The sequence below is a fragment of the Ursus americanus genome, chromosome 2 (assembly GCF_024610735.1).
Source record: "Ursus americanus isolate L20-20 chromosome 2, mUrsAme1.1.p, whole genome shotgun sequence".
NCBI classification, from domain to species: Eukaryota; Metazoa; Chordata; class Mammalia; order Carnivora; family Ursidae; genus Ursus; species Ursus americanus.
This window is the reverse complement of record NC_142128.1, coordinates 2,907,924-2,934,069: the sequence shown is the minus strand read 5'-3', so window position 1 is coordinate 2,934,069 and position 26,146 is coordinate 2,907,924. Positions and strand designations below refer to the sequence as shown.

The following is a 26,146-nucleotide window of genomic DNA, read 5'->3' as shown; positions in this document are numbered from 1 at the left end:
AAAGACAAAATTAAATGTCCTTATAACCTACAGCCGTTTGACAAACACTTGAGATAGGCGGAGCATTCCTCCAGCGAACTCCCAACTGTCTTAATGTGAATACTTTGCTAGAGGGAAAAAGAACCTCAGCTTGACAACAGCAAGGCCTCCAGTATCCCAAGAGTCTTCTTTAAGGGTGCTGCTTCTCCCTCTACCTCTGCCCCTCCCTGCTGCATGTGTGACCGCTCGCTCTCTCTGTCAAATAAATGAATAAAATCTTAAAAAAAAAAAAAAAGTCTTCTTTAGCATAGCAAAGTCGCTTTGGACACCTCCCTTTTTCCCTACCTTCCCCAACCCCCAAGTATATAATCGGCCATTCCTCAAAACCCTAGGGCAGCAGCTCTTTCTGCCCATGGGTCTTGTCCCCGTGCTTTAATAAAATCACTTTTTTGCATCAAAGACATCTCAAGAATTCTTTCCTTGGCCTTTGGATCCAGACCCCAACAACAACACTAGTCAAAACTACATCACTAGGTCTCCTCCTCCTGCTGTCACCCCAGGTGGCTGAGCACCCCTGCTGTGACCTTGGTGACTAACCCTCTCACCTCTGCTGATACTGTCTCCCGTGCCATCTCAGCCCCACACGCAGGGTCACCCTCCCAGCCTTGCCAACCCCTATGAAAAAAGTTACATTCTTTAGTCTCAATCTCAAATCCCTCACATCATATCCCAGCTGTCCTGGGGAACAGTCTTCCCAGCCACTTCTCTGTGGGCCTGCTCCAGGTGGGTGAGGTCGCTGGAAAGCAGGGAGAAGGGAGAGAGGACAGAGCACAAAGGAGGGTGGGACCCCACTGGTCTCAGCTTTGCAGTTGTGCTTGACTCACAGGATGACTTCAGAGAGCCTGCCTGAAGCCACGTGTCACTAGACAGTCCGCTCGGGTGGTGTGGCAAACTTCTCTGCTGGTCCGCTCCCTCTCCCCCACATACACGATTCTCAGATTCCCTAAGGGTCAAAGTTCACCCTACAAAAATTTAACTTGGACCACCATTCTGCGTTGCAACACCCACTCTCTCCCTTCCAATGGGAGAACACACCTACTGTCTGGGACTGGGAGTGGCCAAGGTGGGGATGAGAGGCTCTGTGGGGCCCAATGCAGCACTTCCCCTCATTTCCCTACTCAGTCATTCCTCTACTTCAGGGACTCCTGCAGTCTTCTGACTCCCTGCCATGTATGACCACCCCTCACTTCCTCCCTCAGATGACTGGGAGTCAACTGAGAGCCATCGCCTCCTTGCAAACACCCTTGACATCCTAGTTTTTCACTCCCATGTGACAGACTAACTTCACCTTCCCCGAATCCAATCAGCTGTCTTCCCTCCAACTGCATCAGAACTTGTCAAGCTTCCGGAAGATCTCCATCACCATAAACCGCAACCATGCATGTGCACTCAAATGGCCCCCAGTGCCCCACGTGTTTCTCCACTTGCTTTGACTCCCAGATGATTAAACCCCCTCCCGTCTCATCTTGCACCACACTCCACTCTAAACTTATATTTCCTCTCAATATCCATAGAGGAAAGGAAAATCTACAAGCCCTCAATTTCCCACACGAATATCTGCACACAACACGTGTCCACATCCCCATTAGGCTTCCGTTGTTACAGTGGGAGTTGTCCTTGCCTCCCTCAAAGGCTCCCTGCTGAAGGGCCCCGTGTACAGGTGTGAGCCTGCGGACCCCACCATGCCAGGCCCTCCCTCCCACGCTGCGTCTGTGCGTGCCCAGGCCACCTGGCCTCTCACCCTCTCTGGATTTTGCTCCTCTAGCTATACTCACGCTCCCTGACTCTTCACATTCTCCCTTTCTCATGAAGAACTTCTTCTGCTAGCAGACAAATATTCTCTGGTATTTCCCACCTTAAGAGAAAAACCACCCCCTTGATCTCAGGTACTCCGTGTGGACACTAGCCCTTTCTCTGCAGCCATTCCCAGTAAAAATATGCCCACGAACTATCTCCATTTGCTCTCCCCTTCCTCATCTTTTATTTAAACATAGTAAAACTGCAATTACTAAACATTTCCTAACTAGAAAAAAAAAATCAAATGAAGACCAACATTCCTAACCTCCTACTTCCTTTCTAGACTCAGTGTCCTATCTCCTCGAGCCCACTGTGGGTGGGTCTCTCAGTGGAGCGCTCAGAAAAATAAGTTCCCAGTCTTGTCTGAAAGTATCCTCACGTCTCCCTCAGTTTGGACACGAGTTTAGCAGGATAGGAGACTCCATGATCACAGTTACACGCCTTGGAATTTTGGAGCTATTAGCCCATTATCTTCTCTACCATCGCCATCCACAGAGATCGAATTGCTATGCCTTTGAGGCAACCTGAATTACACGTATGGCTGCTGTTAGGATTTCTTCTTTGTCTTTGAAGTTCGATGGTGACACTACAGTACGGCTAGATTTGGATATATTTTCATTTATCCTACTTGGAGCTTAATCTGCCTTTTGACTCTGAGGATCCATCATTTTAGGAAATACTAAGACAATTATCTCTGAACATTATCTCCACCCATTCTCTCCATTCTTCCTCTTCTTAGAGCTCAAGTGATTATTCTATCCTCTTTATCTCCTAGCCTGTATTCCATATTTTCCATCTTTTTTATCTCCGTGCTTTGTTCTGAGTTTTCTTCCTCATACCCACCAGGACAATATTTTCCACTTTAGCTGCATATTGTCTGTTCTTTCACTGATTCAATTGACTTTTTAGATAAATAATTATATTTTTCACTTCAAGAAGTTTAGTTTTTTCCTATTTGGTTCCTTTTAAAATCAACACATTAAACCATATTCAACATCCTTAGCCATTAGGGAAATGCAAATTAAAAACACCCTCAGTTGTAATTACACACCTATCAGGATGGCTGAAATAAAAGACAGTGTGAGCAGGCAGCGCGAGGGATGAGGCTGAGAAACGGATCGCTCAGACGCTGCTGGAGGGAGTATAACACGGTACAACCACCCTGGAAAAGAGCTGGGCGTTTCCTTACAAAAACTAACACGCGATTACCATGTTGCCCAGCACCTGCATTCCCGGGCGTTTATCCCAGAAAAACAAAGACTTCTGTTTACACAAAAACCTGTCCACAAATGTTTATAGCAGCTTTATTCACAATGGTGGAAAACTGGATACAACCGAAATGTCCTTCACCACCGGCTACACAGGCTGTGGTACGTCCATACCATGGAACACTACACAGTGAGAAGAAGCCAACCACCAACACAGGCGATGACCTGACTGAATCAGAGAACTACGACGAGCGACGAGCGAAGAAAGCCAACCCTAAAACAGACGGCATGATTCCATTTACGTAACATTCTCTAAGTGATGCAGTTACAGAAATACAGACCAGATCAGTGATTTCCAGGGGTTAGGGTGGGTGTGAGGGCTGGAGGAAAGGGGCGTGGCTATAAACGGGATCGGAGGGACCCTCTGGGGATGGGAATGCATTGTGTTTTGACTGTATCAATGTCAATATCCTGGCTGTGATATGATGCGACAGTGTGGCAAGATCTCGCCATTTGGGGAAACTGGTTAAAGGGTATATGGACTCTCCCTGTACTATTTCTTACAACTCTATCTGAATACTCAATCAACTCAAAATACAAAGTTTAATTAAAAATGAGGAAAAGGACAAATACTGCATGATTCCACTTGTATGAGGGACCCTGGAAGAGTCAAAATCAGGGACAGAAAGCAGAGGGGTGGGTGCCAGGGCAGGGAGGGCCCAGTGGGGAATTATTACTTAGCAGGGACAAAGCTTCAGTGTGCGAAAAGAAAGGATTCTGGACATGGACGGTGGGGACGGCTGCCCGGCAATGGGAATCACTTAATGCCACTGAACTGTATACTGAACCACGGTTAAGATGGTAAATTTTATGTGACATGATTTTACCACAATCTCAAAACATTTTCTAAAAATAACCACAAACTCCCACAAAGACTTCCTACTGTATAGGGAATAAGTCCAGATTGCTTTGCAGACTCTGATGCCTCCAGGTCCTGTGTCCCTCCCAGCCTCCGCCCTGTGCACTTTCTCTGCCTCTTTTCGACGCCCTAACTGCACAACAGCCCCTCCTGCTGGGCAAATACAAGCAGCCCTTTCCCAGGATGCAAGTATTTGCCCCTCTGCCAAGAGCACTTGTCCTCCAGCTCCGTGCAGGGCCGGCTCCTTGCCCTGCCGACAGAAGCTGAGAAAGCAGTCAGCACGGCAGGGGAAGTGTGGGCTATGACACTGACCAGCTGCTGCCCTTGCCCCACCTTAGCTCCCATCTGTAAAGCGGGGATAATAACGGAACGACTCACTGGGCTGCTGGGAGGATCTCATGAATCATTACATGGAAAACACTTAAAACAATGCCGACACTCAGAAATATTAATAATTACTCTCACTACACATCACCTTGAGAATATCACAGAAATTATCTTGAATGAAATAAGCCAGGCATAAAAGATTTCATATTCTTTGATCCTATTTATAAGAAATTCTGGAATAGACAAACTATCCTACAGTAATAAAAATTAGATTGGGGGGAGGGCTGGGGTAAGGGGGCATTTGAGTACTAACTGCACCAGGGTACTTGACTGGGAAGGGGCTGACATTTGTCACATATTTGCTAGAATTCATCAGTTTGTGTGCTGAAAATCTGTTCGTGTTGTACGTAAATTATAACTCAGAGTAATGTGGTTGTTAAAATGTCGCCTGCCCAGAGAAGCTGTCCTGGGCCTCCCAGTGTAGAGCAGGGGCCAGCTCCTCCCCTCCCAACTGAGCTCTCCCGTCCCTGTTCATTCCCTCACGGTGCTTGTCCTCCCCCGAGAGTATCCTGCTTATTAACCTGTTTCCACATGAGGCCGTAGCTCACTGATGGCAGGACCTTCAATGCCTCATTCCCCTTTCCGCCCCTGGCAGCTAGAACAGTGCCTGGCCCAAAATTAGTGCTCAATAAATATCTATTGAATGCATGAAGGAAGACAGAGAGGGAGAGGCAGAGCTGGCCTGCCCTTCCGCGAGCATCGCTGAATGTGAACACCAGAAAGGACTTCAGTGGTCATTTAGCACACCTTCCCCATTTTGACATGAGAAAATGGAAGCAAAGCAGAGTAAGTAATTTGCCCAAGGTCAGAATTAATGATGGAAGCAGGTCTGGAGCCCACATCTAGTCTTTTTCACTTATGCCAAATATGGCTCAATTCGCATGTATAGACATACTCTATAAACATTCACAAAATGCCTATAAAATATAATATAAAATTTTTAAAAGCATATTATTTTGAAAGCCCGGTTAACTATAAAAATATTATTACAACCAGATCTACTTCATTCAAGCATTAAGTTGTGACTTCCACTACAAGTGCTAATTTAAACAAATCTTTCTTGAAGCGATTGAAATGAAATGGTAATAAGTTAATGGACATTCAAGTATTTAAGCATGGACAATTATGAGTCAGGCTGTTTCCACGTCGCCTGGGATGCTGTTTACTGCCCATACTTCACAATTCACATCTTTCCTGGCAAATCATCCTGCAAAAAGCTGACTGGAGGTTGAAATATTTAATCTATAAACTTCGCATTCCCCAGAAAACACACGCAAGTACCCCGTGCTTCCACATTCCCATCAGGTAGGCTGCCGCATGCAGTCTGAGCACAAGAACGTGCAATTAAGCAAGAGAATGGCACGGCACAAAACAAGTTTTTGCGTCCTAATCTGGTAACTGCCGACATAAATTACCTCCTGGAGGTGAGAGAAATATTGCACGACATCAACATTCACATTTCACATTCTGAGAAATAAAAGGAAACAAAGCACATATATCAAAACCAAAATAACATGGAACAATTTTATTATCAAATTAGGCAATATTTATAAGGCAAGGCTATCCTCATCTCTGATATGCAAAGATAGCAAACTAACTGTTTGGATTCAGTAAATCAGAAAAATAAACACGCATTTTTTTCATCTTCTTAGATAAATAAAAACTATAATTACCTATTCAAAAATTCTGAGTATAACTTATTCTCATTTCTTTCAAAGTATTGTTTGCCTTTCCTAAGATATATTTCTCCTTCATCAAATAGCATTTTTTCTCGAGGTTTGTTATGCTCCCACCCCCCACCCCCGCCTTTTTGGTGAGGAAGTTTACAAACACTACATGACCTTTCTTCACATTTCTTCATGTACCCACTCAGCCATTCCAGGAGTGCATATCTGCTACGCAAGACAGAGTTCTCAGAACAAGGATGTTTTCAATGGCCAATACCCAGGGGACACTGAAACTACTGGAGGAGACGACCTACACATGCCACGTGGGGTTGTGACTCTCACCTGCTCATGTCTGAAGGCGAGAAGACTGAGCACTGCCTGCGGCGGGCACAGGCCAGTCAGAGGGTGCTGGCGCTGAATGCAACTGCCCCAGTCATAAGACTTCGCCTTTCCTCCTTTGTCCCGCTTCCCAGCTTACGAATCCCCTCCTGCCTCTGCAGCCCTCCTCCCCCTCTGCCCTGTTACCTGACATGGTCACAAGTTCCAGGAGGTAGGACCTCACATCCTTGGGAAGCCATTAAAGTGCTGACTCGCTCCCTGCTCCTCGGCCTCGATCACAGGCCCGGTACCCCCCACCCCCGTCCCCCATCCCCATTCCCACCCTCTCCCTGTCCTTCTACTGGCTTGGCTCTGTAGTTCTCTAAGTTCTCCAGTGCATAGTCTTTTAGCTCAGCCAGAGTCATCCTCTGTGACCAAGAACGTCTCAACTGATAGGATGGAACTCTTCGGGCTTCACTCACTGACTTAGGTATTTCATACGGAACAATAAAGAGCTTTAAAAATCACGAACACACTAATGATCCCCAAGTTTAGCCTAGACCTCTTTGCTGACCTTGAATCTGATATAAACAACTATGTCATGACTGGACCCTCTTGACCATCTACTATGTGTCTCAAACACGTACAAAACAGATTTTAGACACCAACCCCCCCCCCCCCGCCCCCGGACAGAACTTGCTTTGCCTGCAATTCATCTTTCCCATTCAGGAAATGGTAAGTCCATCCTATCAGTTGTGAAGGCCAAAATTCCTACAGTTTTCCATGGCTTCTCTCCTTCTCTCACACCCCACCATCTACTCCGGCAGGAAATCCTATTCATTCTACTTTCAGAATATATCAGTATCTCATACTTCACACCATCCCTCCCCAAACCAAACCGCTCAGTCTGAGTCACCTAACTACTGTAGCCAACCGCTAACGGGCCTCCTCGTTTCGGATTCTGCTGCCCTATAGTCCATTCTTCACGGAATTCCTAACCGAAGAATCACAAGGGAGCTCACGCTGCTGCTCTGCTAAGATCCTCAGAGCAATGCCGAAGTGGATCACTCACCCCGGCTAAGTCACCGGCACCCAGGAATCAGGCCCAGCCAGCTCAGGAACCTCAGCTCAGGAACCTCAGCTCCAGCCCTCTCCCCACTCCAGCCTGGCTGCTCCTCCAACGCACAGGCCACCCTCCTACCTCAGGTGCTCTTCTCACGGATTTACCCCCAGGCCTCCTCCCCTGATTTGTCCAAGACACTGCTCAAAGAGGTGATTATCGGAGAGGCCTTCTCTGATTCCACATCTAAAACAGCAACCCACCTGACCCCTGCGTTCCCCACTCCGTCCTGGGCTTTATTTTCTCCTATTATCCCAGCTGGCACATCATCTGTTTCCTTCCACTTGGAGACAGGCTTCCTGAGGACAAGGACTTTCTTTTGTTTCCTGCTGCATATTCGGTGCCCAGAACAGGACCTGGTATGTGGCATGCCCTCAATAAGTACTTAGTGAAAGAATGGGGGGAAAGCCCAAACCGCAGTCAGAACTTTGTGAGTGTTTCGTTTAGCCTCATTCTGATGTGAAGGTGAGGCAGCTCACATCCACCACGGGGACATTCACTCCAGCTACTTATTTTTGCTGCTCCTTTTGCTACACGATTTAAACCTCCTCCTTCAACAAGTATGTAGCTCAAGGACAAAGAGGCTGCCAGTGATAGGGTGCTGGGTTTTGCACAGGGCAGCTGCCCTCTATTTCCTGCTGCCCCCCACCCTGTGCTATACAGACATCATTTCCACCCCATCTCCCACTAGGCCTCTGAATTTCATAAAGCCCATGCCTTAATTGCAAAACCATGTTTGCCTTCTCTTTTGTCAAAAATTTCTGAGTTAGGGACTTACAGATCCAACACGATGGATAAATAATACACTTGCAGGCCCACTCAGGGCTATGTTGGGCGCATGTGTCTGTGTGTGCCTGTGGCTCATGGCAACCTGTAGTATTTCAAATTGAAGGCTGGTGTTCTAAAAAGGGAGAAATAGGAATATAAGAAGTGTATGGAAAAATAAATCAAAAGCACCAAGAAGGTTCAGCAAAATAAAGTGAAAAGAAGAATTAGTGTGAGGCAGAAGACAGCAGGAGACTCAGAGCCAGACAGGCCTGGGGTGGAACCCTCGCCAGGCCACTGGTCAGCTGCGTGTCCTTGGGTGGGCTGGTTAACATCTCCAGTGCTCAGTCTGATCTCTAGAAGCACGACTAATTCTACTCCTTCGGAAGGCAACTGTGAGGAGAAGGGAAGATGTGTTTAAAGTAGGTACTCAACAAATAACAGCTGCTGTTAAAATTATTAATAGGCTATTCAACTAACTTCTCAAGTTAGGGAACATTAGCATTATTGTTTCCCTTGAAAATAAAAAAAAAAATCATTGACCTGTAAGCCAAAAGCTCACAATCTGAAGGGCACAGTGGAGGGCGGGGGGAAGGGGGTGATGCCTGGGTGGCTCAGTCATTAAATGTCCGACTGTTGGTTTCGGCTCAGGTCATGATCTCAGGGTCCTGAGATCAAGCCCCGCGTAGGGCTCGGGGTCAGGGCGGAGCCTGCTTGTCCCTCTTCCTCTGCTCCTTCCCCCCACCCTGAGCTCCCTCTCTCTCAAATAAATAAATAAAATCCTTAAAAAATATATAGTAAGGAGGTGGGGCTGGCGAGATGAGGCTCCTCCTCCCCGTGGCCAAGGACCATCCCCCAGCTGTGTCAGGGAACTGACCTCAGCTAAACAGCTTACGGCAGCTACAGAAGCTTGACCTGTTTCAGTATGAGCAACACTCTGAGTCAAACGTTTCGGGTTTAAATGACACCTCTGGTGGTGCAGAACAGATCCAATGCCATCTGACTTTTGTCTGCCAGACGTCTGGGCAGGGGCCATGCAGAAATGCCCTCCCAACTGCTCTCCCAAGTCAAACTTCCTTAGACGTGTAAAGCCATATATCTTTGAATGATGTATAAACTAATGAAGAAAACCACACACGCACTGATTTATGACGTCTTGCACGGCAGGTACTTAATAAATATGGGGGTGATGATGAGGTGGAAAATATGAAACAAAAGGCCTTGCAAATGTGGAAATACCCATCACCAGCCTCATCTCATCTCATCTCATCTCCGAAAAAAAAAGATCACCGGCATATTATTCTACTGAGATTGGAGATTTATCAACAGCTTCGCAGACCATTTGTTTGATAGGACACTAAGTTAAAGCCTACTTAACATCTTTATCTTAGTAGCTCACCAGGAATTAAACAGTCTTTAGCAAGAATCTGCAAGTAAAAGAGAAAAGCTTATAAAATTAAGAGCTGATATTTCATTCTATCTCCTTTCATACTTCTTGAATAAACGCTGCCTCGTGAATATGGCTAGACCGCAAATGAACAAGGAGTTGCTATATAGCTGCTTACTACTGAGGTATACTAATCCTTCCAGGCCGGACTGCGCTCCCATTGACACTAATTAGAAGCTCTGATGGAGGAGAGGAAACTTAGTTCAATCTACCCACCCTCCCTAGCACCCACTCTTCCCTAGCATTCATCCCAAATTGGCCCGGCCACACTGCGCTCAATGCTAGAACCTTCCAGAATAGTTCACAAGAGTCTACCTCAGCTGCCTTTTGTTCAGCCTAACAGTCTTCTAAAAGAATGAAAAATTGATCCCTGTTCTTTGTTTCACCGACCTCAAGAGGCATTCGTTATCACTGGAATCAATATAAATGTGGACACCCAAGCAACTCTTGATAAGACTGAGGGCTTCAGAGGGGAGCGGGGTGGGGGACTGGGATAGGCCTGTGATGGGTAGTAAGGAGGGCACATATCGCATGGAGCACTGGGTGTTATATGCAAATAATGAATCATGGAACACTACATCAAAAACTAAGGATATACTGTATAGTGACTAACATAACATCATAAAAAATTATTATTAAAAAAAGGAAAGCAGTTATCCCATTTTCTAAGGTGATTAGGATTTTTACTAAAATTTTTAAACATGGCCTTTATACACCACAATATTTTTCCTGTTCCAATAACAAGAATAGAAACGCTTGTTAAATAAGATTAGGAATGGTCTGGGGTCAAGCAGGTTCAGATGCCCGGGCAGAGGAGCCATGACACCTGGCTTAGAGAAGGGATCCCATGGATGGGGGAAAAAGCAAGTTTACACCTCACGGTGACTTTTGGAGTTAAATTTAAAACCTATTCAGCAAATTATCTTTTATATATATATCCTTTTTGGAAAAACAGAAGAAAACAAAAGCATTTTCTTCTCATGAATTTTTGTATGAGTGCAACCATCTGACGGCATGAGTATTTGACTTTTAGACCAAGCTTACAAGTATTTCATGATTCTTTCAGAAATGTACATCTCTGAAGTGTTTACATTTCACATATTATCTTTAAATTTGATTGCAAATTGTCCAGTTACGAAATACATACCAAATGTTCTTTTTAATCACTTACGGCTCTAAATGAAGAAAATCTGTTTGGCATTAGATAAATACCTTGAATGTGGGATAGGCAGGAACACCTTGAAATAATGCTTAACTAATCACAAAACAACCCTTCTGCAATAGATGGGTGAACCACTAATTAGACGAAGGGAAATAAAACTGTCACGGCAGGATAAAAGGATAAAGAGAAATAAGCAGTAATTACTGTTTTATCGTCAGAAAAAGTAGTATCAAACATGGCTGAGTAAAAGGAGGGAAAAAACTCCACAGCTCCATAAGTAAATACCAGAACTCATTAAATTAGTACTTGGAGCTAAACACAACTCAAGGATGACAATGACATCTCAAAAAGTGCATTCAAGAAAGGAAAAAACGGACTGTAACAACGGATGCTTTCACAGTAACAGTAATGTCACATGATGATTTCTTTAAACTGCTTAAACACTTCCAAGCCAAGTCTTCCAAAAAGCTGCTTAGTAAGGACTGGGGGAGGACTCCCAGACCAGGTTATTATTCTTTTCAAGGCTTCACTGATACAGTGAAATTCATTAAATAATATGCCAATGGTGCCAACAAGTGTAATGAATTGTGTTCTAAAGTTTGGAGCAACTTACATTCTGTTGCTGGGAATGATCTTGTGCCCTTCTCTGAACCAAGTCACTTGTGGTCTTGGGCAGCTGGGGATGGGCAGTAAGTTGAGAACTGCTGCATGTCCTTGAGACACCGTTTTCCTCTGGTCTGCATCCATGAAATTTCCCATATCTGCAGAGAAAAATCAGACCCTTGAAGTTCCAGAAAACTCTTTTTTTTGGGGGGGGAGGGTCAAAGATAGAAATAACTATATATTACCACAAAGTCACCGACGTTGCTATAATTAAGCAATAAGACAAGAGAGATTGAGCGGTAATGCTGATGAGTGCAGATCTGGTGGTGAAGGGGAGCATGAGGCAGAGCCATGTGCCTCCAAAGTGCCCACGAAATGCATTAATCAGCAGAACTTCATGGTCTCTGTGTCGCTGCGACACTAAAATGAAACGTTTGCAACTGATTTTAATATTGGAATAACCTGTGGGAAAGCACCCTACCACCACAGAGACTGAAACGAAGCACTGTCGGTTACCCGCCCCCCCAGCTCCCCAGTCTCTCAGGCTGGTGTCACCCAGGCAGCCACCATTGCCCTGTTCGGTTTCTTTTAATTTGGGGCAAGCAGGCTTTGTTCCAGTACCTGTGCTACCGGTAAACAGCATTAAAAAAAAAAAAAAAAATGGGCGTCACAGAAAAAAACAGTGATTAGAATGTAGGTATAAGAGGCCAATTTTTAAATTAGTAACATTTGAAACTTCTGAAAAATGTCTATGTTATTTAGATACAGATACATGCGTATACACACGTGGCATATATCCTATGTTTTCATCTCAATTTATATAAAAATTTGGAATAGTCCATAGAAAATCTCTACTTTCAGTGGATTTTTTTTCAAAGGAAATTATTTCCTATGTAATAAGCAGCATTTACTATTCTAGGAAAGACATGAAACAGACTAATGAAACAGATTAGGAAAATAGCCGCAGTTATTTTCAAAGTGAAACTTGTTATCGAAAAAGGAGAAAGAGAGATAAGAAAACATCTAAGAGCTAGAGATAAATGACAGAAACAAGGGTATAAAAAATTAACCCAAAAAAGCCCAAAACTTAATATTACATAATAGAATTTAATACATGAAAATAAATTCCAAGCTGTTAACTTATTCAAATATGTTTGGGGTATCGATCTGAACTTTGTATTTATTAATTATGTTTTCAATTATTCAACTGAATAGAAGTTCGCAGTTATTCTGCAGAAAGATTTAGCTGAGTGACTTTACCACAATTCAGAAAAGTTAAGCCTTCCTAATTAAAAACATAACTAAACGTGGACAGGATCAGCACCTCACTCAGTCAGTAGTAATTACAGAACAGTAGAGTAATGAGCAATTATTTTATTTGATATAGTGATGCTGAAAACTATAGGCCTTACCTGTGGTCAAAGAACAAATAAGAAAACATTCTCATTGTTGGTTGACAGCCCAATTTAGGAGCTCTCTAGAGTTCTCTCCAATCTGTCATAACATAGTAACATGTAACTTAAAACTTCGTAACACTTTCTGCTTCTTTTAAAGGAAGAGACATTTTGGTAGTAAATTCAAAACGTAATAAAGCAGATAGGCCATTTTAGACGGACTTAACTGTTCACAGATTTTGGACTACAGAAGTATTTAGTGCTTCATGTCGGCCAGCTTGTCTCTCCAATTCCTCCTAAAAGACGGCATCAAATGCAAACTCCCTGCATTCTGATATCTCCTTCAGTTAATTCTACTCTGAAATCGGTCTGCCCCACAGAGAACTCATCAAATCACTAACAGTAATACCATCGAGGACATTACGATCTACGTACTTTTTATTGTGTAGCTAAAGGATTTCTAAACAAATCACTGGAAAAAAATTCATTATGAACTGATAAAATTTTACCTAACTGGGTTTAATTTTTTATTTGAAAAACATTTGAACCTGAGTATCGTGAACGCTAAGAGCAGCTAATCATAAAACAGAAGGCATCTTGTTGATTTTTGATTCCTGTCCTCCACAGGGCCCGACAGAGCCCCTGACGGCTGAAAGGCCAGGCCTGGCATTTACCTCATTAGCCCCGTCACCACCACCGGACCAGCCTCACTAGCTGTTTACTTATCTCCCAACAACTTTAGCAATTATTCTATTCCAAATAGAATCCAAGACAGAATCTCGATTCCTACAATGGTTAAAAGTGATTTTGATCAGCATTGCCCACAGACATTTTGTTTCTGTTATTCATCATTTGGAGACTTTTCCAATGCACACATACATGCGACGTGAACTTCTGATCTTCTCTGCAAGAGAGCTCCCATCCTGTTTCGCACCACACAGCGGTAAAACCCAGCATCGAGCCTCTGTAAAGACGGGATAATATACCTGCCAAATACCAAAAAGAAGTGTTAATGCTTCTGTATCTAGAGCAGCTCTGGCATCTCATTTCACAAGTGCTCAACAAATATTTTATTTTTGGTAAACTAATGCCTATGTAATCCCTCTCTGGTCGACACACTTACCCCAACAGCAATTTGTTTGTGAGATTACATCATCGATGTCTGTCTCCCCAACGAGGCTGTCAGTAGCACATGAAGCTAGGTTCTAGACCTGCCTTGCTCACCCCTGTGCCCCTGGCTCCTAGCACACCGCCATGCGTGTAGTAGAGAACACTCACAACTAGCTGAATAAATGACAAATGTAAAATAGTGATAGATCATTACACTTAAACTAGACCTTTCAACAAAAAGTGTTTATAATTCTCTTTCAGAATCTCTAAAAGTTATTTCTAGAACTGGCAACAATCTTTACATAATGTGCCATGTTACTCTACCTAAAAATTCAAACAACATTTTCAGGATGAGATACAGGTGTCATCGAGGCAAAGAGAGCAGGGACACCGTGACACAACTCCCCTCTGCACTCACTGTTGTAGACCCCTCAACACAATTCATACACTTCCCTCACTTCCTTCTCCGCATATGGCCTGACATTAACTTTAAAAACGTTTCTGGGTAACTGAAAGGTGATTTCATTGGTATTTTCCACCGCTGTGACTGTAAGTAATCACATCCTTCAAATCAGTGCCTTTCTAAAAACTTCAGTAACATTTTATAGAAGGAAAAAGGTAGTTAGAAGATACAGATTCCATAAAAGCCCTGCTTTAGGTTTACTGTTACTTTTATAACGTGGGATGTTTTGAAATCCATAAGCAAGTACAATTTATAACCAAGGACCACTTGAAGTGAGTTTTATAGCTCCAGAGCCCAAATCTTTCACGATACCTGAGAGAGCACATTAATTGGTTTCTAGGCCATGTTCAAAAACAAATCAAGAATAAGGCTGAGTCCTGGGTACTTTTTACAAATAAGAAGTTGCCTACCACAAGAAAGAAAAAGAGAGCTTACGCGCAATCGAATGGTAGCCTATTTCCCAAAAAGGAGAAAACTCAGCGATGCTATCCTTTATTACAAAGATGTTCTGTTAATAGTGGTCTTCAATTTAAAAATACTTCTCACAAAGGATAATCAGAGAAACTTTTAAAAATAGGGTAAAAAGCACCATGAACGGTATGCTTATTGGCTCAGTTCCTAAGCATAGCTTGAAATCGCTTATATTCAACTGATTGCTCATCTTTTTGCTCAAGTATGTCCAATTAGTCAACCTGGAAAAGGAACTTAAAGGCGTAATTTTTAAGTGAATAAAACATTTGGACAATATAGGTAATTCAGCACTAAGCAAATATTAATCAAAGTATGTTTTCCATGTGATAACCATCTTGATATTCCCATGACAAAATTAATAAAATCTTTTATGAAAAATATTGCTGAGTTTTAATCTTCAAAATTTTATTCTATTCTGAGGAATGGCTCATCTCAAACAAAAAATTAGTGTGGGTAATAATAATAATATCAAACTGAACACAAAGAGTCAATGCCATGTATTTAAATTATAAATGAAGACTAGAAAGATAAGCAGCTTTAAATGTCAGATACTGTAATTATAATAAGGAGGAGTTTTGAGATTAAGTTAAAATGAAGTCAACAAAAGTTTTTGGAAACGAAATAACGCAAGTTATGAGAGTACATATTTGAAAAACTACATGAACAGTTTCATCATTGCAACATTTCCATATGTGTATAATTGTTATCCATTCCATTTTCCTTTTCTTTTGCAGTATCCTAAATAGATTTTACATTCTTATGAATTTCTATAGTAATCCTATGTACTAATGCACAAAAATAGCAGTGTTTTCAAACCACAGGGGGGAGCAGATACAAAATTGAATATTAGGCATATGCTGCTTTGTACCATCTCTTTAGTCTAATGTCTCACCAGGGAAAAAATATACAAAAAAGTTGCAAAGTACTCCACCTATCACAGGAATTTCTACACAAATTATGTTCACCTAACAGATGGGAATATTCACTGCAAGCCTATTGTTTATAAACACACATTTTTAAGCAGAGAAAGTTTCCTGGCTCTTTATAAGAAAGTATGATAAAATCTTAGCACCATATGCCACTAAAATATAGGAAATGCCTGCTCCTATTTCAAATAAACACAGCAGGGAATGTTTGTATTCACTGTATAAAGGCAGAATTCTACTAGACCAACAGAACATTTTCCGGGGCTAGTTCATTATCAGGAACAGCAAATTAAAGAAAATCAAACACAAAATCACAGCAAAACCAAGGGTTTAAATGTCCATTCCTGCTAAGTAGGAGAATACCTCAGCTCTGCATTGCCCCTCAGGACGGGCCACAAGAGCAGCCCCAGAGTTTGTCTAGCAAGCAACTGCAGCTCTATTTCAGTCCATAAACAGCTGCTTGACTAGCCCTGCCGGGAGTGAACATTTGACATTTTTTTTGTCTGCTTGAGATCTACACCATTTTCCTGTGCTCGGAGAATTTTCCACTCTGAGTCTCGGTGGAGCCAGACCCCTGGACCCAGGTAGGAGATAGTGCATGACCACTGCCCACAGGTACTCTGGATTTTTAGATCAGAGGCTGGTGATGTGCAGGAATGGGGCTGAAGGAGGATTCATCTGACAGCAGTGGTTCCAGGATGCAGCGGAGCCTGGCCCAGGGGAGCAGTGCAGTGCCCAATGCCAGTCAGGGCAGTGGCTCAAATAACAGCATCCAGGCCCCAGGTGAACTAACAGCAGGACTCTCGCAGGACCGGCTCCTGGGCTGATGTGGCTCTAGCGGGCTCACCTCACTCTGTTCCTGCCCAATCGCCAGCCTGCCTGGTGACTGATTCTACGAGCAGCCCAATGTCCATGCAACAACTTCCCTGCTCTCCATTTCAGTAAGAAAGAGTTTGTTTCTGTGGCTTGTCCTAGAATCCCCCAAATGTCCACACTACAGGACATAGCCAAAATAATTTCAGCTGAAAAAGCTTCTCAAGTTACCAGGCACTCACCACGGTCATAGAAAAACCTAAATAATGCCTCTTAGAATCATCTCTCTTTTAAAAGTCGTGGCTTCCTGGTAAACCACTAAGAATCATTAGGCAATAAACGGTCCCTCCAAAACTGGGATAAATTAACCTGTTATGAGTTTTCCTGAACATGAAACACAAAAATTTTAGAAAATGTCTGACAAAATACTGCCTGGGTCCAGACATGCTACTGTGGAGTTCTTCCAGCAACAGTGAGATACTATGACTAAGGACACAGGTCTACAGAGACCTACGCTGGTTCTGAACAATGAAGGCACATCTGCATTTCTCCCTCTCAGGTCAGGCAACATCATTCAATTTCAAGAGAGAGTTTTCATGCTCATTAAAATTAGACCTAAGGCTTTTTTTTTTTTCTTTAAATGGGGGTCCTACATCCATTTTATGCCACTCCAGGTAAGACTACACCCCACAACTTTAATTTTTTATGCTGGTATAAAAATATCTATTTTGCATGAAAATAAACAGCCAAGTTCTATAATAAACTTTCATGTCTTGGCCCAGAGCCCAATCTTATATTTAAAGTGAAAAAAAAAAATGGTCAAGGAAAAAACAAAACAAAACAAAAAAAACCCTGTAAGTCATTTATACCCTTCTTGGAACTACTTTGATTCTTCTTTTGGAGATGTGATGATAAATAATTAGGCTTTCAATTTCATTTTTATAAATTTCCTACGTGAAATTAAAAAAGAATAATAATCAAAAGTGGAATCAGTCTACAGCTTTCTTTACAAACAAAATACTGAAATGAAAAATCCAAACTGAAATGCGTTGAGAAAAAGATCAAAGGACCCAGAGCCTTAAGCAGTGTGGTACTAGAAGGGATTCTACTTATTTTAGCCAAAATGTGCAAGACTAGTTCATTTGAGCCAAAATATAACTGTTATTGTTGAGAACTGGGCAGTTCCAAGAGGACAGGACCAATGGAGAGTTAACCAGCAGAAAAGTGACTATAAACCAAATCTAGAAAACTGAAGCCGACCAACTTGTTGTTTGGGAACAACCAAAGCCCTTTGTGGGAAGACGCAGGCAGGCGGGAGTCATACTCAGTTCAGTGCGATGATGAAGAAACCAACTGGTTACATGTCACCTAACAAACAAGTTCTCAATTCAATCAATAGACCTTTCCTTTTGGTGAGTAGGGGGTAGAGCAGATTAAAAACAAAACAAAACAAAAAAGCAGAAGAGTCTTTCCCATAGCTTAGCAATAAAGCATAATTAGATGCTTTGTCTCAGAGTCTTAAGATTTTTAAATACTGATCTTGTATCCTGTAACACTGCTAAGTCCACTTGCTAGTTTTAGCAGCTTTTTAATAATGTCACATTTTCTATATCGACAATCATATCACCCTCAAAAAAAGACATTTTTATGTCTTCTCTTACAACCAAGATGCCTTTTATTTCTTTTATATTTGTTTTCCTGACTGCACTGGCCAGAAAATCCACTACTGGGATCTGCTGAGCTTCCTGCATTGGTGGGTTTGTAGTTTTCATCAAATGTTGAACATTTTCAATATTATTCCTTCAAATATTTTTCTGCCCCTGCCTCCTTTGGGATTCCAATCACACATACATTAGGCTAGCTGAAGTTGGCCTGTAACTTATTAATGCTCATTTCATTGTGTTTCATTCATTTTCTTTTCTATCTGCCCTTCACTGTGGATAGTTCTATTGCTATACCTTTAAGTTTACTAACATTTTCTTCTGCCATGTCTAATCTGCTGATACCCCATCCAATGTGTTTTTCATCTCAGACATTATAGGGTGTATCCTCTTAAGTTTGATTTCTGCCTTTTAATATCCTTCAGGTATGTTTTTAGCTTTGATCACATGGAATACAGTTATGATGCTTCAGTATCTTTCTCTGCTACTTCTAACACCTGTGTCAGCTTTGGCTTGAGAGATTAATAGATTGATTTTTCTCCTCCTTACAGGTCATGCTTTCCTTCCTCTTTATGTGACTGATAATCTTTGATTCCATTCTAGACATTGAGAATTTCACCCTGTTTGGTGTTGGATATTGTTGTAGTTCTATAAATATTCTTGGGTTTTACTCTCCAATGCTTCACAAATACTTAAAAAGTCATCTGATCCTTTCTGGTCTTGTTTATAAAATCTTAGGCAGGATCAGAGCTGCATTTGGTCAATGGTTAATAATTCTCATTACAGACCCAAGATAATTCTGTATCCTTTATCCAATAACCCTACAAATTATGAGGTTTTTGGTATGGCTGGGGAGAACAGGTCCCCCACCCAGCCCTGTGTGGTGAGCATGGTAAGAACTACTATCACTTCTGGGCAGTATTTTCCTTGGCCTTGGGGAATTTCCTCAAGCGAATGTGCTGATGAATATTCTGCCTAATACTCAACATAGAACGTCTGCAGATCGCTAGTCCTCTCTCTGGTACTCTGCCTTGATCTCTCTGCATTCTCCAATGTCTTCAACTCAGGAGTCCTCCAGACACATGAGCACCCCCATGTCTGGGCCATGAGCCTGGAAATTCCCGCACAGCATTAAAGCTGGGGCAATCAGGGGGCCCACTGATTTTCTGTTTCTCTGGTATCATCACCTTTGGCTGCCTGATGTCCAGTATCTTAAACACCACTGTTTCATATACTTTGTCTGGTTTTATGGTTGTTTAGATTTTTTATCTAGGATTCTCTTTTATATCTCTTAGTGAGATTTTCCACTTCCTTAGGTTCTTATAAAGGTTATTCCCAGGTATTTAGTAATTTTTATTGATATTGTAAATTTTTTCATCTTTCTAAAAGACATAAGAAAAAGTTACTTTTTCCTTAACCATTCCTATTTTCTTATTGGAATAAAAAAAAAAGAATAATCATCCATCAAACTTCTGTTGTTGATACTGTCACAGAAATTGAACCACAGAGACAGGAGACAGGTCACATAAGGAGACAAGAAGATTCTTAGCAGTTCAGAGTATCCAATTATACCCCCTCTTACAACAATGAATATCATGCCTACCACTAAGAAATTATTGGTTTAGATATCTATCTATTCTTATCTGAATATAATTCTTTTATCTCAAAGTAGAAAATAATTGAAAATAAATATTTTCTGGGGAAAAAAAATGTGCCTATGACAGCTATAGAACTTGGTTTAATTGCTGAGCTACTACAATTTTGCCGATATAGTCACCTGTGCCTAAATGTGCATATGAGCATCGATATGAAAAGCATCGGAAACTCACTGAAATTCATTGCGCAGTTCGCAACACAAGCAACAAAGAAAACACTATTTTTGGTCAAAGCTAGAAAAGCTGAGTTTATATTATGTGCCTTTATAGGATTAGTATTTTCTACTGACACCGAAGTGGGGATGGGGGGAAAGGGACTCAATTTCAGGGAGAAAACAGCTACCATTTTCATAAAGCAGCCATGCTTTTCAATTTGAGACTGAGAATGGTCCTGTGAAGGTTAACACACGACGGCTGAGGTGCTCATTGGGAGGAAGTAGATGAAAGAGTAATTCGGAAAAATAGCATGAGAGTTTTCGACAGGTTTTATATCTTTAAAAAAATGATGACAAAACACAATGGATCCTTGATAACCCATCTCAGTGTCTGAAGCCCTCAGTGAACAGAATATAATTTATCACATCTACCCCAAACCATTCTTGCTTTAGAATAACCCATTTCTTCTTACTAAGTTTCTACTGAAATGGGAATGAAGCATGTATCTCATTTTAATGGTCCATATATAATGAGCCAGCCCTGCAATCTTGCTTCAATGACCCACAATGCTTTGTCTTCCTGTGGATTATCCCGAGTGTACCAAATTAACAGGTAAATCTGCTAGTGCAAAGAGCAATGCAAAAAAAGCTCCATCTCCTCGCATATTTTAAAATGGACACCAAAAGTGTTTCATCATTAAGTCTAAATAGTTGTATATATAATAATGGCATGGTGTATGATTTAGCATTTTTTAAAAAACTTATTTATGTGTGTGTGTATGAGAGAGAGAGAGGGAAAGAGAGAGAGAATCCACAAGCAGACTCCCCACTAAGCACAGAGCCCCAACGCAGGACTCGATTCCAGGACCCTGAGATCATGATCTGAGCCAAAACCAAGAGTCAGCCACTCAACTGACTGAGCCACCCAGGACCCCCTGATTTAGCATTCTATTTATTTTTTTAAGATTTTATTTATTTGTCAGAGAGAGAGCGAGAGCACACATAAGCAGGGGGAGAAGCAGGCAGAGAGAGAAGCAGGTTCCCCGCTGAGCAAGGAGTCCGATGCGAGATTCTATCCCAGGACCCTGGGATCATGACCTGAGCTGAAGGCAGACGCTTAACCGACTGAGCCACCCAGGCATCCCTGATTTAGCATTTTATTTTAAGATTTTATTTCTCAGAGAGAGAGAGAGAGCACAAGCAGGGGGGAGTGGCAGGCAGAGGGAGAGGCAGGCTCCCTGCTGAGCAACAAGCCCAAGGCTGGACTCTATCCCTGGACTCCGAGATCATGACCTGAGCCGAAACCAAGAGTCGGCAGCTCAACTAACAGAGCCACCCAGATGACCCTGATTTAGCATTTTAAAACAAAACTGTTACACTGCTGTTTCACATGTACCCAATGGAATCTAAATAATGATTTTGAAATCCACATTATCCATTTTTTAATAATGAACTAACAGAACCTTCATACTGCTCCTTTTTACTCTTTGAACTTGAGTTGTAAATCTATTTACCCCATAGAATTTTATTCTAATATAACATTTTTATGCATGAAAGATACTTATTGATTATCCAACATACTTCTCTGTAATAAAAATACACATATAAATGGCAACTTAAAAAGGATGTCCTTTGATCAAAAGATTCTAAGTGCTTATAAAAATTCTTCTGTATTACATGTTCATTGCAATTATCACAGCTAATCAAAACAACTAAACGTGTTAATTTTGAAATATAATTATTAAGCATTAAAAATTTAGAAAGAAAATGTCTCTTAATGACAGGAAAGTGGCGCTTTTTTTCCAATTACTTTACATTTCATTGAATGGGAAGTTATTTGCCACTGGAATAAACAGAATTGGATAGAAATTAACAGCAAAGAGAAGGTATTGACCACATATTTGTGGTCAATTAAGTTTTCATTTAAATCCAGTGAGTACATGGAAGCAGCAAATAAACAAGTAGAGAAGAGGTTGAAGGATAGCAGCAAGCAAAACACAGGAAAGCAATAAAAAATGGATATGGATTTAGAATGTCAAATCTTGGGGCGCCTGGGTGGCGCAGCAGTTAAGCGTCTGCCTTCGGCTCAGGGCGTGATCCCGGCATTCTGGGATCGAGCCCCACGTCAGGCTCCTCCGCTATGAGCCTGCTTCTTCCTCTCCCACTCCCCCTGCTTGTGTTCCCTCTCTCGCTGGCTGTCTCTATCTCTGTCGAATGAATAAATAAAATCTTAAAAAAAAAAAAAAATAGAATGTCAAATCTTTTTTGCAAAAGTTAATGAAAGTGTCTTCTGAATAAACGTTTGAGAAAACACAAAGCCCTAACTTTCCTCTTGTGCGTGTTCCTTCTATATCAAGATGGAACACGGATCTGATCAAAGGAAACAGCACTTTTTACCTCCTCCCTGAGATCTCCAACCAAGGCCTCACCACACGCTTCTCATCTCAGAGGAGGGTAAAATGAAGACAGACCGTGCTTCACAAAAGAATATTTCTCGACTTCATTCTTCTAACAAATCCCGCATCCTCTCCTCCTGCTCTGTGTATGGAGACAAGCCTGAGGGCACGGCTGTGGGTTTGCCACCTAGATAAAACAAGATGCCCTGCCTGCCAGGGATCTATCTTGCACACGCTCTTTGTTTTGCTCTCATTACATGTTCCTTGAGGCACAATACATTCTTTGATAACAGCTGGAGAATGGAAAAGGTGGGGTTGTTAAAATTGGTATAGCTCTTGCTGCCCACCCACACGACATACCCGAATTTTAAAAAACCCAAAATTGATCAAAATATCCCATTTCTAGTGTCCTACTTTCCCCTACAGGGAATATGTGAAAGGCAAGAAGTTCTGGGGTTGTTTAAAAGAGCCCAACATTTTGTTCAATATTCTGAACTACGCACTTGTCTTGCATCTTTGAGAAGCAGTTCCATAGGAGGACTCGGGGGGAGTAACCTCCCTTCTGTGAACTGGGAGAAAGAGCACAAAGAGCGCAGGAAAAGAGAACCGCAGGTGCCTACACACGTTCTCAGTCAGCTCAACCTCAGAAACACACATATGGAAACTGAACGTCTAGAAAGCAATTCCTTTGCCACTATCCATGGCCATGCTCCCCAATTTGAAGACCATGTTGTAGATCATCCACATTACTACTTTTTATAGGGAAGAACAACCTGGAGTCTTCTGAAACTTCACTCCTTTCTTCCTGGGGCATACAAAACATTATGTCATTTCATTTTTGTGAGAACTCTCTGAGGTGGGTTATATTACACTCATTTCACAGATGAGAAAATCAAGATCAAACTGGTTAGGTCACTTGTCCAAAGTCACACACAGAAGTTGAACAGAAATATCTGAATTCAAGGCACCTTCTGTTAAAGCCCATTACTCACATGTGGTTCTCATTTCTAAGCTTGCTTGTCTTTTCCTTTCTTATACCCCTCCTACAAAACCAAATCCCCTAATACCTCATTATAATAATATACAATGTCAACTAGGATTTATTAGCAGATTGCTTGTGGGCCAGAAAACACACAATTTTATGTACATTAGAGCCTTTTAATGCTCACAACACCACAAATGAGGTATGACCAACCCCATTTTGCAGGTATTGGTGGCTTGCCTGAGGTTACATTGCTGATGCTAATTGGTAGTGAGCTGGGATTCCAACCTGGATCTGTTGATGTCAACATGCTCTTAACTGTTATGATAAACTGCTCCTACAACAGCAGGTACTCTGACAGTATAGGCCTAATAATGAAAGAGGTGGTCACAAATTTCTATGTCTACAAAGAGCAGGTGGATAAGGGAACTGAGCAAAGCAAGTGTGGCTTTACACGGGGTGGAGACCAGAGTGCTAAGGACCAGAGAGGCTGTGCCCTTCCTGAAGGATAGCACTGGCCAAGCCTGCTTGTGTGGGGCAGCAGAGCCCGGTGGCCAGGCCTTCTGACTGCTCAAGAGGGACCGGAAAGTGGATTTTTATATGAAATCTTACAATTGTTAAATGCTGCCAAGCAATTAAGAAATATATTCTGATTACCCCCCTTTCTTTATCCGAAGGGGGAATGAAGCATGAGAGACTATGGACTCTGAGAAACAAACTGAGGGCTTCAGAGGGGAGGGGAGTGGGGGAGTGGGATAGACTGGTGATGGGTAGTAAGGAGGGCACGTATTGCATGGTGCACTGGGTGTTATACGCAACTAATGAATCATCAAACTTTACATCAGAAACCAGGGATGTACTGTATGGTGACTAACATAATATAATAAAAAAACATTAAAAAAAAAAAGAAAAAAGAAATATATTCTGTTTGTATATCCATATATATTTTGAACTGATTTTTTAAATACATACACACATACCACATTCTGGGCAGACTGGATGTGGTTTATGAACCGTCATATTATAACCCTTATTTAAAAAAATTTTTTTAAGGTTTATTTGTTTAAGTAATCTCTTCACTCAACGTGGGGCTCAAACTCACAACCCTGAGATCAAGAGTCATGTGCTCTTCTGACTGAGCCAGCCAGAGGCCCCTAACTTCTGACTTTCAAAGTGAGTGAGTGATGGGCTATGCCCCATGTTGAGAAGCCCATTACTCTATTTAAAATACCCGACAGCCAATTCTCTTATTTCCGTTAAATAAGAACATGACATTGCTGATTTGGGGACCTCTTGGACTTTTTAGGCTGTCACTAGTTCTCTGTCCTACTCAGAACTACAGCATCTGTTACAATGACCCTCCCATAGAAACGGAAGCTAAATAGATTTAAACCTGAGAGACCTGAGCACTGCAGGGAGACCGGGAGGTTTACAAGCTGGGGCCCTGGGTCTTGGGAGAAGCCACAGCTCAGGTGTGACCTCATCTCAGCCTCCCCCCATCTCAGTGCTTGTTTTCTGCCCCCAGCATCATACTCACTCCTGCACCCACACCTAGTACATGCAGGAGTTCAGGAAACATCGTTTTTTGCTGCTGGAATGAGAGGCTCTGCTCCTGTCCCTCCCCAAAGCTTCATCTTCTCCCATCCCGACTCTAAAAGTTAGCCAGGTAAATTTTCTGTTGACTGCTCAGAGCTCCAGAAGCTACTGATTTAAAGATCTCTGTTGAAACATTCATGCTCCTTAAATACGAACAATACTGGTGGGTGGGGCTGTTGCTAAAGCTGTTATTTGCATTCCTCTGTAACTATAGCTTTTTTTAGTCTGGTAATTTCACTAACGGGCTTCCTTTTACAAATATAATGATAGACTTCCTAGGTGTAAATACAATGTAGATCAGAATATTAAATCACATTCTAATTAATTCTATTCCTTTAATCCTAATGCATTAAAAATTCAATCAAATATTTTCATCCTTTGTGCTATTATGGCCAATAAGGCAAATATTCTAAACACATCAACTTGAAATGGAATCTGATTTTCAAGCAATCAATTACTTATATTCGCTGGTGTAGGTGGTGAGCTCTCGGTCATTGTGCAGCCACTTGAACTCCAAAGGCCAGCTCCCTTCAGCAAGGCAAGTGAGAACAAGGCGGTTGCCTTCCAGGTGAATCTGTGGTAGGCCTGGCTCCGTTTTAAAATAGGGCACAACATCATCTGAAATATTAAAAAAGAGAGAGACAGAATGAAGTACACACGAAAATGGCATCTATCCAATTAATCAATCACTTATTTAAACAAACCTAATTTTTAAAAAAGTATAAATGATGGCTATGTGGCCCAGTTAAGTAGCCAGTAATCCTTGACCCCTTAGAAACATGTAATTCCCTAGATGATATTTCAGAAGGTAGAAAGCTCAATGATCAGCACCGTTTGAAAACATCTGACAAGTTCATCCAAGTTATTTCCATTTATGATTAATACCTGTTTAACAAGGGGGCGTGCTGGACAATCTCGGTCACACAAGCCTTGGTTTTAACTTGGCATTGTATTTTCAAAGTAACAACCAAGGTCTACACAGAGGCTGTGAAAGAAATTTCTTCATATAACCTTCAGTTGGTTAAAAAAAAAAAGTTAACTAGGATAAGCAAGATTACCATGCATACATAAATGACAGGAATCACCATCCAG

General features: G+C 41.9%; 1 protein-coding gene across 2 annotated transcripts in view; it reads right to left on the bottom strand.

Moving 5' to 3' along the window:
• The window catches only part of SDK1 (sidekick cell adhesion molecule 1), an 875,077-nt gene that overhangs the window by 511,115 nt on the left and 337,816 nt on the right, over nucleotides 1-26,146 (bottom strand). For both annotated transcript variants that reach the window (XM_045813352.2, XM_087866987.1), the window contains exons 2-4: nucleotides 25,513-25,672; nucleotides 13,706-13,812; nucleotides 11,443-11,590 (exon numbers count right to left, since the gene is read on the bottom strand). In XM_045813352.2, coding sequence (XP_045669308.2) covers nucleotides 11,443-11,590; nucleotides 13,706-13,812; nucleotides 25,513-25,672 — 415 coding nt within the window. The remainder of the gene's footprint in view (nucleotides 1-11,442; nucleotides 11,591-13,705; nucleotides 13,813-25,512; nucleotides 25,673-26,146) is intronic.